Raw genomic sequence first — 14,986 nt, forward strand, 5'->3', positions numbered from 1 at the left:
TTTTAATTAGTTTACAAAAATTTAAATATTATATTTGTTGAATTTCTTCCGTTTTATACATTTTTAAAGTTCTTTTTCCTTCTTAAACCTATTAAAAAAGCAAAATTGACTAGCTCAGATATTTACGGATTAGAGACTAGTTCGGATAATTACAGATTAGAGACTAGTTCAGATAATTACAGATTAGAGACTAGTTCAGATAATTACAGATTAGAGACTAGTTCAGATAATTACAGATTAGAGACTAGTTCGGATAATTACAGATTAGAGACTAGTTCAGATAATTACAGATTAGAGACTAGTTCAGATAATTACAGATTAGAGACATCTTTGATTTCCTTATATTTATATTACTCATCCTATCTAAAAACGAATAATCATAGAAAAGTATGAATTGCGGACACTTACCGATTCTTCGACGGGATCGACGAGAGCTTCAGAAAAACAAGGTTTGTCATTCCATTTGGAAGGGCTGCTGACGACTTCAGCGTCGCCATTTTCCATAGGATGATGATGATTATTCTCGCTCACCCTGCAATTAAGAATAAAACATCAAAAATGGAATGACAAAAATATGTAACGCATTATTATACGAAAATAGTAACCATAATGATATTTAAAACATTTATTACATAATCTCAGCTTACGAAGTAATCCAGATTACCTGACATCAACCTCTTAAGAAGGAACAGAATCCTAGCTCTACATAGAGTGGGCAAGAATTTCCCACTTGAAAGACAAAACGTACCTTCTCTTTGGAATAATAGTCAAATAGCATCAGATGAGTTGCTTAAAAGCATAAATCTCAAAAAATCTTGTCTAAAAGGTATGAATCTCAAGAAATATGCATCGGATCAAAATCTTAAAAGTAAACGTACGAAATATTTTCAAAATGTGCATCAAATAAAACCAAACTCAATCCCAGTAAAGGGGTAGCACTTCAGCTTCTATATCTGAAAAAGAATGACAAAAATATTGTTGCGCAGCCGGCTTAGTGGGTGGGAAGACTACGCACAAGATTAAACAAAGCAAAATTTGGATAAAACGTACCTTTTGTTTTACATATTTTTAAATAATCAATAGAAAAGTGATTAGAAATAAAATTCACAATTCTTTTAGTCCAAATGAATTAAAATTCTAAAATACATATTTACACATAGAGAAAAGAAATGACGAGTGTGAAAAAGTTTCTTTTCATCTTTTCTTTATATGCTAAAACTATATTTTTTTCATAAACATATTTTTTTTAACTTCATTCTCCTTCACTTCAAATATCCTTTTTTTCCATTTTTTTTTTCTTTTTTTTTTTAAACCCACTCCCTTTAAAATTAAAACCTTATAATATTAGGTTAAAAGTAAAGATCCAAACTAAACAAATGTATCTTTAAGTTATCTAATGTTAATTAAAAAAGGGGAGCTCAAAGACCCACCCACACATGGAGAGAGAATTTTCGGATCAAAATCTCCTTATATGATAAATATGTTATCAGTTTAATTATGTTTATTTGTTATTAGCTTAATATGTTGTTAGTTTATTTAATTATAACTAAATAAATTTAAATATAACCAAAAAATACTTAATTTTAATAGTAGTATATATATGCGGGTCCTGGGCCACTTTCTCACACTTTCTCGCGCACGTTTAATAAAATCGTATAATTCAAAGAAAATTGATTAAAAAGGATTGAAAAACTTAATTTTTTATTAAATATATATAAAATTATAAAAACATCTTTTTCTTCTATTTTGGTCCTAGCACTTCCTCACGCACACCTTGGCGCACGATCGCGCACGTTTAATAAAATTGTATAATTCAAAGAAAAGTGATTAAAAAAGTAAATTTTTATATACTGCATTATAATATTTTAATTAAATATATATATAAAATGATAAAAACACTTTTTTATAGAAAAAGTTCATTTTCCTAATAGATTGTGCCTGGCGCACGAGTCTACTTGTTGATTTAATTGTTTTTATATTAAAGTATATATGTATTTTCCATCAATTAATCCTTCGTAATAAAATACATAACCACCTTCATTTATTTCTTGAATTGCTTTGTCCGAAAGTTCTCCATGTTTCTTTTTTAGAAAATATTCTTTCACTTCATTTAGTTCCACAGTTATTTTCACAACTACACTATCACCATACTTTGTTTTTATTTTTCTCAATGATATCAGTTTATATTTCCCCGGCTTTAAATCTTTCAATTTGAATATCGGGCTGTCGCTTCTGAGACTATTGAATTCTTCCATTTATTAAGAAACATTTTACTACCTATAAATGGAAAGTATTGAAAAAGAGAGAAATAAAAAGTTGTTAGAGCAATTAAAAAATGATCTAAGATTAGTTAAACTACAATCAGAAATTAGGAAAAATAATGAAATAAAATTAGAAGAAGATATAGGAATACAAAAATCATTAGCCGATTTTCACGAACCTGTACTTCATCAAATGGAAAAACTAGAAACTTCTAGACAACAAAACTTGCTAGGTATAAAAGATGCTGTTGATAATTTATCTTTCACTATGAATGAGACCTATAGATCTTTACCTCAGATAGAGAATCAGTCAGAGGAAGATTATACTGAAGATGTAGGAAGTATGTTTTTAAAAATAGATATAGACAAAAATTTAGATAAAGAATTATTAGAAGAATTAGAATTTGAATTACCTTCAATTATGTGGAATAAAACGGATGAAGATATTGAAGAAGTTATTAAAAGGGCAAAAGCAAAAAGAGATCAATTTAAAAGAGAAAAAGGAAATGAAACCAAAAATAGAAATTTAACAAACAACAAAGAGGAGTATCAGAAAAGGATTGATAATGCTGATTATAAAATGAATATGATGAAAAGATATTTAGAAGCTTTATCAGCTATTAAACAAGGTAGACATTACACAGGAAAAGGTTTAGAAGATAAACTGAATATCTTAGTTGATCTGACAGATAAAATTTGTAAAGGTTCTAAAAGTAAAAAATTGTATAATAAAACTGTAGATTTGTTGGATTTACTTTTAAGAGAGGGAACTATGACAAACGATCAGGTAAAGGAATACTATGGAAAATTTCTTAGTATATAAATGAGTAATTATATTGTAAAAAAAGTATACTTGAGCGACAGTCAGATTTCTAAATTGAAATCAGCTTATAAAAATGGTGAAGAACTTAGTTTACAAATAGATAAAAGTAAAACACCCAATTTTGATTTACATTTAACAGCTACACAAATTAACCAAATTGATAAAGGTAAAAGAATTAAAATATCAAAGACTCAACTGAAAAAGAATGGAGGGTTTTTACCATTTTTAGTACCTTTACTTTCTACTTTAGCATTAGGAGCAGCTAGTGGAGCAGCTGGCTGGGGTACTAAAAAAGTATTGGACAAAATTTCTGGATCAGGTAAAAAAAAAAAACCTTGTGGAAAGGGAGTCTATCAGCCATGGGAATATCCAACAAAATGATTGAAAACAATATGAAAAATGAAAAAGGATTTAGAGGTATATTTACTATAGATATGTTACCTAAAAAGATAAGAAAATTTGAAAACGGAATTATAAATTTAGATGTATCTACAGGTCCTGGAACTCATTGGGTTTGTTATTATAATGATCCAAAATATAATTTTGTTGAATATTTTGATCCTTTTGGAGAATACAAATATAACAATAGAATAATAAAAGATGATTTTCTTCCTCAAAACATACTAAGTTATTTAAATACTTCTGGAAAAGAAATTAGATATAACGATAGTTTTTTACAAAGTCCGAGTTCTGTAAGATGTGGTTTCTATTGTATGAAATATATAACTGAAAGAAATAAAAATAAATCTCCTATTGAAGTTTTATATTCATTTACTCAAGAACCTAGTAAATTAAATGAAAAAAATTGTTCTTTATAAATGAAGTATATTATATTAGATTCGAAAAACGTAGATAAATCTGAAGATTTCACCATTGAGTATTCGAGACCTTTTCATTTTACAGAGATAGCTCTTCAGTCTTTTTCAATGTATATTTCATGGAATAATATTACGGAGAAAAACAATAAATTTTCATATTTTGATGGAGTCAAATGGACAGATTTCATTATTCCTCATGGTCATTACAATATAAGAGGTTTGAATCGTTATATGGTAAAATATTTTGGAAATGATTCACCTATATTATTTGGAATAATAGAAGAAAGACAAAGGTTTAGTATTAAACTCGAGAAGAATTATAAAATTGATTTATCTAAAAGTGAATTGTACAAAATTTTAGGCTTTGAACCTAAAATATATGAAGAGGAAGAGCAAGAAGGTAAATTTATTGCGGATATAGCTAATGGTAATGATAATATTTATATTCACTGTGATATAGTGGATGGTGCTTATATAAATCAGTTTCAATCTCAAGTTATTTATTCTTTTACATCATCAAATCCTCCTGGAAGTTTATATGCTAAAGAATTTGATAAACTAATATTTTTTCCGGTTAAATCTGATTCTATTAATCGAATTAGAATGAGAATTACAAATCATAGAGGTGAACTAATTGATTTAAATAAACAAGAAGTACAGTACAAATTTATTGCTAAATAAATGAATAAACAAAGATTGTACAGAAAGAGTAAAAAAATACAAGGAAGAGGCTTCTTTTCAGACCTTATAAGTCCTATTGTAGAAGATAAATCTAAGGAATTTGTGAGAGAAAAATTGAATGAAATATTTTCTAAAAATAAAAAACATGGTACTGGATTGAAATTTTTTATTCCTAAATAAATGGATAAAATTTACGATTTGAAAGACACTAGTTATTATTATAATAACGACGTTGAAAGTTTTGAATATAGAGAATTAAAAAGTGAAAATAGAAATAATATTCATGAAAATGCTACATATAATTTCTTTATCAATGATACAAATGCTAATATTTTATATTCTGCGGGATATCTACAACAAGAATTAAAAATTGTAAAAGGAGATGGAGGTGTAATAAGTAATGAAAATGTTACTCTAGTGAATGGAGGAGGTCTCATAAATTCAAACAGGTTAATTATAGGAAATACTGAAGTTGAATCCACTATAAATTATAAAGCCATTATGAATCAAGTATTAGGGATGATACACTTCACCCCTGATTATTCAACATCGGAAGCTACTAACATGTTCTTTTATGTAGATACAACTGATTCGGTAGATAGCAACAATTTCAAATATAATGGAAATCTGATAGATACTACCAAAATAACTGATTTTTTTAAAAACCTTAAACTAAATGAAAGTTTTAATGAAGGATTTTCAAAAAGATGTAAATTTACTAAAAATAGTCAAACAGTAAAAATATGGATTCCTTTAAAGTATATATTTGATTTCTTTAACGAATATAAAAAAGTAATGACAGGTTTCCAAGTTAAAATAGAAATTCAGAGAAATGATAGTAAAAATATGTTGTATACAGATATTCAAAATCCAGATTTTAAGGTTCTTGTTGAAGATTTATCACTTTGGTTACCTTATGTTAGATTTAAAAATTCCGCATCTGTAAAATTCAATGAATTAAAATTATCAAATACTCCTATAGAAATAAATTGGGATCATTATAACATTATCAAATCAAATGTATTTTATAAAAATTCCAGTGGGTCTTATTCTATTCCTGCTACTTCTGATGAAGTTTTGAGTTTATATGTCATTCCTCAATATGAAGATAGAAATGAAAACATGAATCAAAATAATATGATGTTTGATCACTTGGATATGATAGAATGTTGGTTAATGATTAATAACATTAAAGTTCCCACTGTAAGTTATATGATGGACTTTAATAAAAATGATTATAATCGATTATATTATGCTCTTTTAGAATCAGGAATGAATAATATAAATTCTGAAACAGGTTGTATGATAAACTATTCAAATTTCAGTAAGTATCCTATAATTTGTTTCAACTTGGCAAACCATGAAAATTATACGAACTTGAGTAATTTAATGATTGAATTCAATTGGAGATTGAGAAATAATACTACTAAAAATTATGTTTTTTACTTTATTTTGAAAGAAAGAAACAAATGCTCCTTGAATATGTCAACTCAGGATATAAAAATGATTAAAACTCTGAAAACATAAAGGATTTTTTCTATTTTAATAAATGGCTGCTTATTATCCACTTTACGACAATGAAATAAAAGAAGGACCTTTAGGACCACCAGGTGTAGGATTTAAATTAACGAATGATGGTAATTATGATATGGAAAGTAAACTATTAAAAAATGTTTTACATCCTCAGGAAGATAATGATTCTTCAACTAAAAAATATGTAGATGATTTAAAAAATAAGTGTTTGATTCGTAATAACGGTTATTTTAATGCTAGAAATAAATGTATTAGAAATATAGCTACTCCTCTAGAGGACAATGATGCTTCAACTAAAAAATATGTCGATGACAAAAGTTTAATACATGATGAAAATAATTTTGATGCTAAAAATAAAATCATATCAAATGTAAAAGAACCTGAAAAAGAAGGCGATGTGGTTACCAAAAAACATCTTGATTATTATTGTATACTGTGGGATAAAATTAATAGAAGTTATTATGCTCACAACGAAAGAATATCGAGTGTAAAATGGCCCATAAATGATACTGACGTTGCTAATAAATATTACGTTGATAATAAAACTTTTTGCGCTACCACAGATAGACTTGTTCAGTTTACAGGTGTGGGTTACAAGACTTTTGAATTCAACGAAACTACTTCAAAACTTTTAGATTCAAACTTAAAATTATCACAAAACATGTATATGAAAATTACAATTTTTTTAGCCTGTGACAAAATGAATGAAAAGCCTAAAATACGTTTAGAAAAAGTGAAAGAAGTACTTCTTGATAAAGAGATAAATGTTAATGAAGATTCAATAACTATGTTTGCGTATGGAAAGTTAAATGAAGTTTTAACATTATCAGTGCTAACAGGAGGAGGCTGTAAATTAAAGCCTTATTTACATATTGAAAAGATAAATTTTTCTTCTTAATAAATGGCCAATGAAATTAATTGGAACGACTTTTCTAGAAAGAAACTTACAGAAGATGTAATTATAAGTTTAGCCGATTATTTAAATTGGGAATATGTGTTTCAATTTTCTGAATTATCTGAAGTTTTAATCGAACGATATGTGCAGCCAAATGATTGGTATATTATTTCTCAATATCAAAAACTCAATGAACCTTTTATTGAAAAACATGCCTCTGATGTAGATTGGGAAAAAATATGTAGATACCAAACCTTATCTATCCGTTTTATTGAGAGACATTTAGATAAAGTGACTTGGTATGAAATATCAAGATTCCAAAAATTGGATTTAAGATTTATAGAAAATTATTCTGACCGTTTAAATATGAATGTTGTATCTAGATATCAAAAATTATCAATGAACCTTATAAGAAAATTTCAAGATTATGTAAATTGGGATTATATTATACAATATCAAGATATTGATAAAGACTTTGTAATAGAATTTGTTTCTAAAATAGATTTCTGTCTTTTAATAAAAAATAAAAGTAATATATTACCAGAAGAATTTTATAATTCAAACAAAGAAAAAATAGTTTGTATACTTCTTGCGGAAATTTGTCATAATACACGAGTACCGCTATATGAACCATTAAAAGAATAAATTATTTAAAAAAAATATATTTTTATTTTAATAATAGTTTTTACTCGTAGTAGATTATTTTTTACTCGTAGTAGATTATTTTTTAATTAATAAATGTATTCTAAAATTGTAATTAAAGACTATAATGAACCAGATGAATTTAAAGATCCAAATCAACATCCTCTATTGCCTATACATCCCTTTAGATTAATCATAAATGGTTCTTCCAACAGTGGAAAATCAAACTTATTAATCAATTTAATTTATGACTATTTACACTTTGATAGACTTTACATGTGTACAAAAGACATATTTGAATCTAAGTATGAAAAATTACAAGAAAAATACATTCAATTTACAGATGTAGAATTAGAAGATATTCAAAAATGTAAAGGCTTAAAGAATAAGAAAGAAGTTTTGAAAGAATATAAAAAATTTAAAAAAGATCAAGTTTTGTTTTCTTCCAAACTAGATGATTTTATTACCGTAGATGACTTGGATCCTTCCTATATGAATTTAGTTGTATTTGATGATTGTATATGTGAAAAAGATCAACAATCTATAGAAGAATTTTTTATACGAGGAAGAAAGAAAAATACATCCCTTATCTATATAAGTCAGTACTATTATAAAATACCTATAACCATCAGAAGTAACAGCAATTATTTTATATTTTTCGATATGAAACAAAAAGAAATTAAACAAATAATACGAGAAATAGATGGTCAATTAACAAAAGAAGAATTTAATAAAATGTATAAGAACTGTATCAAAAAACCATATGATTTTTTAGTTTTAGACTTAGTCAATCCTAATATGAGGTACCGAAATAAAGAATTTGTGTATATATAAATGGAAGAATATTTAGAGAAAAGAATTTTTATTCACAGAAAAAGTTATAATTTCTATCAAAAGATTAGTATCGCACTATCTATGAGTAAGTTTTTATTTAGTGCGTCTGGCTTATCTGGTTTTATTTTAATCCCTTTATCAGCTTTGAGTTTAGGAGCTGGTGTTATTGAAGTGGTTGACAGATCTTTAAATATATCCGAAAGAAAAGAAGAATATAAATATACTTACAAATTTTATAAACAACTACTGAATTTGTTTAAAGCCAATACATTAACTGAAGAAGAAATTCATAAAAAAGAGGCTGAATTTATTCAAAGTTTGAAATATTTTCCTTTAGAGAAATACGTTAAAAAAACTCAATTGAATGGCTATAAATACATATAATTTTTTATTGCCTATAAATGACGTGTAAAAGTAATATATTCAAAGTTGGAAAATTAAGTAAAGACGGAAAGTTCAAATTTTGTTGTAAAGAATGTGGTCAAAAAGGATCTGGCTTTATCAATTCAACAATTAATAATTTACCCTTTGAAATGCATTTACCAGGACATCAATTTACAGGACCTGGAACACAATTATTACATGGAAAGAAAAGATTAAACGATGATTTAACATATAAAGAATGGAGTAAGCCCATTAACAGAGTAGATGAAATAGCATATAAACATGATGTTTGTTACCTTAAAAATAAAGATACTAAAACTAGAAATGATGTATGTGATAAAAATATGATAGAAGAGTTAAATACAATTCCAAATCCTACAATCAGGGAAAGAATAGAAAGAGGAATTGTTAAACCTATTATCAAAGCCAAAAGAACATTCGGTATGGGTATGATTTATTGTTTAAAATGTAAAAATTTTACTAATACTAAAGATGTTTATGAAGAAACTTCTAAAAATGGAAGATTGACGAGGAAAGGTATATGTGAAGTTTGTGGATCTAAAAAAAGTACTTTTTTAAAGAAAACGGGGTCATAGAAACAGTATATTATGATCCCGAAAAAGGTTATTGTGGTATCAATGAATTAAAAAGAAAAACAGGTTTATCTCAAAAACAAATTACAGATTTTTTACATGAACAAGATGTTTATACTAGACATAAACCAATTATTCGTAAATTTAGAAGAAGGAGATGTTACGTTTCACATATTGATGATCAATGGCAAGCCGATTTATTATTTATAAAACCATTTAGTAAATATAATAGTGGAGTTAATTATATTTTAACAGTTATTGATATGTTTAGTAAATATGCTTGGGTTATTCCAATAAAAAGAAAAACAGGCGAAGAAGTATCAAATGCTTTCAAGTTAATATTTAAAGAACGAATTCCAGAGAAACTACAAACGGATAAAGGTACAGAATTTATTAATAAAGATACTCAAAAATTATTCAAAGATAATAATATTCATTGGTTTACTACTGAAAATGTTGAAATAAAATGTTCTATTGTTGAAAGATTTAATCAAACAATTAATGGAAAAATAAGAAAATATATGGCAGCAAATAATACAAATAAATACTTAGAAGTACTAGATAAATTAGTTTATAATTATAATAATTCTTATCATCGATCTATTAAAATGACACCCTCACAAGCCAGTCGGACAGAAAATGAAAGTATCGTATACAATAATTTATTTTCTAAAAAAGAAATAAAGAAACCAAAGTTTAAAATAGGCGATAAAGTTAGAATTTCAAAATATAAAGAAACATTTACCAGAGGTTATCATCCTACATTTACAGAAGAAATTTTTATAATATCTGAAATATTGAAAACAGATCCTATAACTTATAGAGTGAAAGATTTAAATGGTGAAGAAATTAAAGGAACTTATTATGAAAAGGAATTAGTAAAATATAATAAGAAAAATGAAACATATAAGATTGAAAAAATAATAAGAAAGAAAGGAAATAAATTATTAGTGAAATGGGTTGGTTACCCTGAAGAATTTAATAGTTGGATAGATGAAAAAAATATTATTCTAATTTAGGAATCATTTTTAAATCTTTCAATATCATAAATTTTTTAATTTTAAATGATTAAATTTAGTATAATATTTTCTTTTATTCTGTTAAATAAATTAATAGCATTCGGATTATATTGAATTTCATGAGCTATTTTTATCTAAATTTTAAATCTCGTATAGTTTTATTATATAAACCTCTAATAACATAATAATGATAATCAGAATCATTTTTATTCTTTTCTATTATTGTAAACATTGTTTTTCATTTTTTAGTTTTAAGTCATTCATTTTAATTTTTATTATATCTAATTTCTTTTGAAGTTTATCATTATCATTAAATTTATTAGCATAATAATTAATTACAACATCGTTTACTTTTTTAGAAAATTCAGGTGAAATCCAACATTGTAATTAAATCCCATTATATTTTAATTCTTCTACCTTTAATTTCATGAAATAATGAATATAAAATTAACTCTTCTTTATTTTCTAACCACTTTTTATTATTAATTTAAAATCTCCAAACAATCCATAATAATAACTATCTTTAATTTGCTCATCTTTTAAAGAAGTCATTTTATTACGAAACATTTTTAAATTAATTTTATTTTCTATATCCATTTATAATCTCTAATTTCATATGTTATTTTTTCAATTATTAATGTAAAATTTTATCAGTAAATATCTTTTAAAGAAGAACCAGTAGTTTCAGTAAGAATATCCTGCACAACTTTGACCTACCATTTTTTTCGTAACTAAAGAGCTTATAAAGAAGATTATTGTCAGATAAAAAAATCACACCACTCTCCGGTTAGAATCCCACGAAGCGGTCAATTTTTATCGCAAAGTGGCATGAAAAAAGTTTCTTCGATTTTCCTCCCGCTGATAAGGTCAGAGAGGAAAGTGTTTTAATTATTATTATGTAAATAAATGGAAAGTCATTATTTCGAAATATTTAATCAGATTAAAAGGAATAGCCATTCAAATTTAAAAATTACATTTGATAAGGAGGAAGAAAAATATTATTATGATACGAAAGACTTTGACCAATATTTAAAACAGAGATACAATTCGAGAATTAGTTTTTTTAAAAAGTTAAAAAGAAAATTGAACTTGATTTTTACAGTTGAAGCAGATGAAATGTTTTTAAACTTTTTAGATTATATGTATTTTAAAAAGAGTTTAAATTATAAATATTTTATGAAAAAGATATGTGATTATTATAATATTCCTAATAATATTAAGTTAGGTAGTCCGAAAAAACAAAACATTTATGATGAAATTTGGAATTCGTTTCTTAAAGACTATTTAAAAAAATATTACCTTATAAATGGAGCTTGAAAAGAAATGTAGAAATTGTTTAGTTACGAAATCAGTTGATGAGTTTTATAAATCTAAAAAAATAAATAAATTTTATCTTCAAAGTTATTGTAAAAGTTGCGATTCTATGCGAAAGTATAAAAAAATTATGTGTGAATGTGGAAAAGAGTTTACTTTTTCTCACAAACAAAGACATTTAGAAAGCAGTTATCATATGAAACACTCATTTTTAGCTTTGTTTCCGTTCCACAAGGATTTATTTTCATGAAGAAAAAATATTTAAAAAAATGTTTCTTAATAAATGGAGCAAGAATTAAAATTGACGACAGTTAAGGAGTTGAGAGAATATTGTAAATCACACAATTATCATAACTATTATAAACTAAAAAAATCAGATCTTATTAATTTTATAATTGATAATAAGTTTTCAAGTAGATTTAAAAAACTTTTCACTTCCTTTGATGATGATATATTTACTCAACCGAGGGAACCAAGAGAAAAACAAATTAAATGTGATATTTGCGGTCATTATTATAAAGAAACTCATCTTGAAGACCATAATGAAAGTCATATAAATGAATTTTATCAAAAGGGTATCAAAGAGATTGAAACAGCTTATGAAGGTAGATTAAAGACGTATTCTTTGGAAAATAAACCTGGTTTTAAAAACGCTTCAGAATTTTTAAAATTTTTACGAAGTGTGATTATTGATAAATTAAAAGAATTGGTTATTGTACAAGAGCTGAAAGTAAATTTCAAATTATTTTGTCAATTTGTAAGAAATGAATGTGAGTTTCAAGAATTTTCGTTTAAAACTGTTAATGAGATAATATTGAAATCAACTGATTTAAATCAATATTATGATGAAGTAATTGATAAATTATTGAGAGAAATGGAAGAGTTCGAGGCTAAAGGATCTGGCTGGCACATATCTGAAATTTATAAACTAGAACTCAGAATTAATAAATATAATCCTCTTAGAGGTTCATCATACGTAGAATTGCCAGTGAAAATAAAGAATAAAAAAGCTATAATAAATGTTCAAAATAAAGACAATAAATGTTTTATGTGGGCTGTATTATCTGCCTTGCATCCTGTTGAGGAACATGGGGAAAGAGTTACAAAATATACACAATTTGAAAAGGAACTAAATTTTAAAGGAATCGAATTTCCAGTGGCTCTGAGCGATATTCAAAAATTTGAAAAATTAAATAATGTATCGATCAATGTTTACAGTTATGATAGTTCAGTTTATACATTACAAATAACAAAAAATAAGTTAGAGAAACATATCAATCTCTTTTATTTCGAAAATCATTATTGCTGGGTTAAAAATTTAAGTAAATTGGTTGTTTCCCAACAAAATAACCATAAAGGTAAAATCTATTTGTGTGATAGGTGTTTAACCTATTTTTATTCAACAAAAAAACTTGAAACTCATATGGTTGGTTGTAAAAATAATAAGGCTGTAAAGATTCAGATGCCTGATAAAAATAAATTAATTGAATTTTCAAAATATAATCATTCATTGAGAGTACCATTCGTAATTTATGCAGATTTTGAATGTTTGACAAGAAAAATTGATAACTGCCAACCAAATAAAGAAAACTCTTACACTATGAAATATCAAAAGCATGAACCGATGAGTTTTTGTTATTATATAAAATATGAACATCAGTATTATAAAGATCCCGTTATTTATAGGGGACCAGATGCTGCAAATATATTTTGTAAAATGTTAAAAGAAGAAACAGAAGAAATTGAAAAAATTTATAAGAACATCAAACCAATTCAAATGAGTGAAGATGAGGAAAGACATTTTGAAAAAAGTAATAAATGTCATATATGCAAAAGTGAGATAATAGATAAAGTAAAAGTAAGAGATCATGATCATTTAACCGGTAAATATAGAGGTCCAGCTCATGAATCATGTAATTTAAACTATAAAAATCCAAACTTTGTACCAGTTTTTATTCATAATTTAACAGGATATGATGCTCATTTATTCGTTAAAGGACTTGGTTATGATGAAAAAAATATTGATTTAATTCCAAATACTGAAGAAAAATACATATCATTTAGCAAAAAAATTGGATTTTTGAAATTAAGATTTGTAGACTCGTTTAGATTTATGGCTAGTAGCATAGATAGCTTGTCCAAAAATTTATCGAAAGAGCAATACAGAGAAACGTCTAAATTTTTTAAAAATGAATTATTTGATCTAGTTGTTAGAAAAGGTGTATATCCTTATGACTATATGGATTCATGGGTGAAATGTAAAATAAATAAATTACCACCGAAAGAAGAATTTTATAACAAACTGAATGAATGTGATATATCAGATGAAGATTATAAACATGCCCAAAATGTTTGGAAAACTTTTAATATTAAAAATATGGGTGAGTATTCAGACCTTTATGTGAAAACAGATGTTTTGATACTTTCAGATATATTTGAAAATTTTAGAGATGTCTGTTTAAAAATCTATAAATTAGATCCAGCTTGGTATTTTACATCTCCTGGCTTATCATGGGATTCAATGCTAAAAGTAACTAAAGTAAAACTACAATTATTGAATGATTATGATATGATCCTAATGCTTGAGAAAGGTACTAGAGGTGGAATATCTCAATGCTGCAACAGATATGCAAAAGCAAATAATAAATATATGGAAGATTACGATACAAATAAAGATTCAAATTATTTAATGTATCTAGATGCAAATAATTTATACGGGTGGGCCATGAGTCAATATCTGCCATACGATGGATTTGAATGGATAAAGCTAAATAATATAGAAGCTATTTTAGAAACCTCTGACATATCTGAAAAAGGTTACATACTAGAAGTCGATTTAGAATATCCTAAAGAATTACATGATAAACATTCTGACTTACCTTTAGCACCTGAGAATAGAATACCTGATGGTTCAAAACAAAGTAAATTATTAACAACTTTATATGATAAAGAGAATTATGTAATTCATTATAGAAATTTAAAACAATGTTTGAAAATGGGATTAAAACTTAAAAAAGTGCATAGAGTATTAAAATTTAATCAATCTGATTGGTTAAAGAAATATATAGATAAAAATACTGAAATGAGGACTAAAGCAACTAATGAATTTGAAAAAGATTTCTATAAGCTGATGAATAATTCTGTATTTGGAAAAACTATGGAAAATATTAGAAAAAGAGTAGATATAAA

At 25.8% G+C, this 14,986-nt stretch overlaps 1 protein-coding gene across 2 annotated transcripts in view; it reads right to left on the reverse strand.

The window, feature by feature from the left end:
- The window catches only part of LOC107455203 (tight junction protein 1), a 383,960-nt gene that overhangs the window by 325,628 nt on the left and 43,346 nt on the right, over nt 1-14,986 (reverse strand). For both annotated transcript variants that reach the window (XM_071177703.2, XM_071177697.2), the window contains exon 3: nt 409-532. In XM_071177703.2, the coding sequence (XP_071033804.2) occupies nt 409-532 (124 nt within the window). The remainder of the gene's footprint in view (nt 1-408; nt 533-14,986) is intronic.

This window comes from Parasteatoda tepidariorum, chromosome 3 (assembly GCF_982258835.1).
Source record: "Parasteatoda tepidariorum strain Cologne lab strain chromosome 3, Ptep-v5.0, whole genome shotgun sequence".
Taxonomy (NCBI): domain Eukaryota; kingdom Metazoa; phylum Arthropoda; class Arachnida; order Araneae; family Theridiidae; genus Parasteatoda; species Parasteatoda tepidariorum.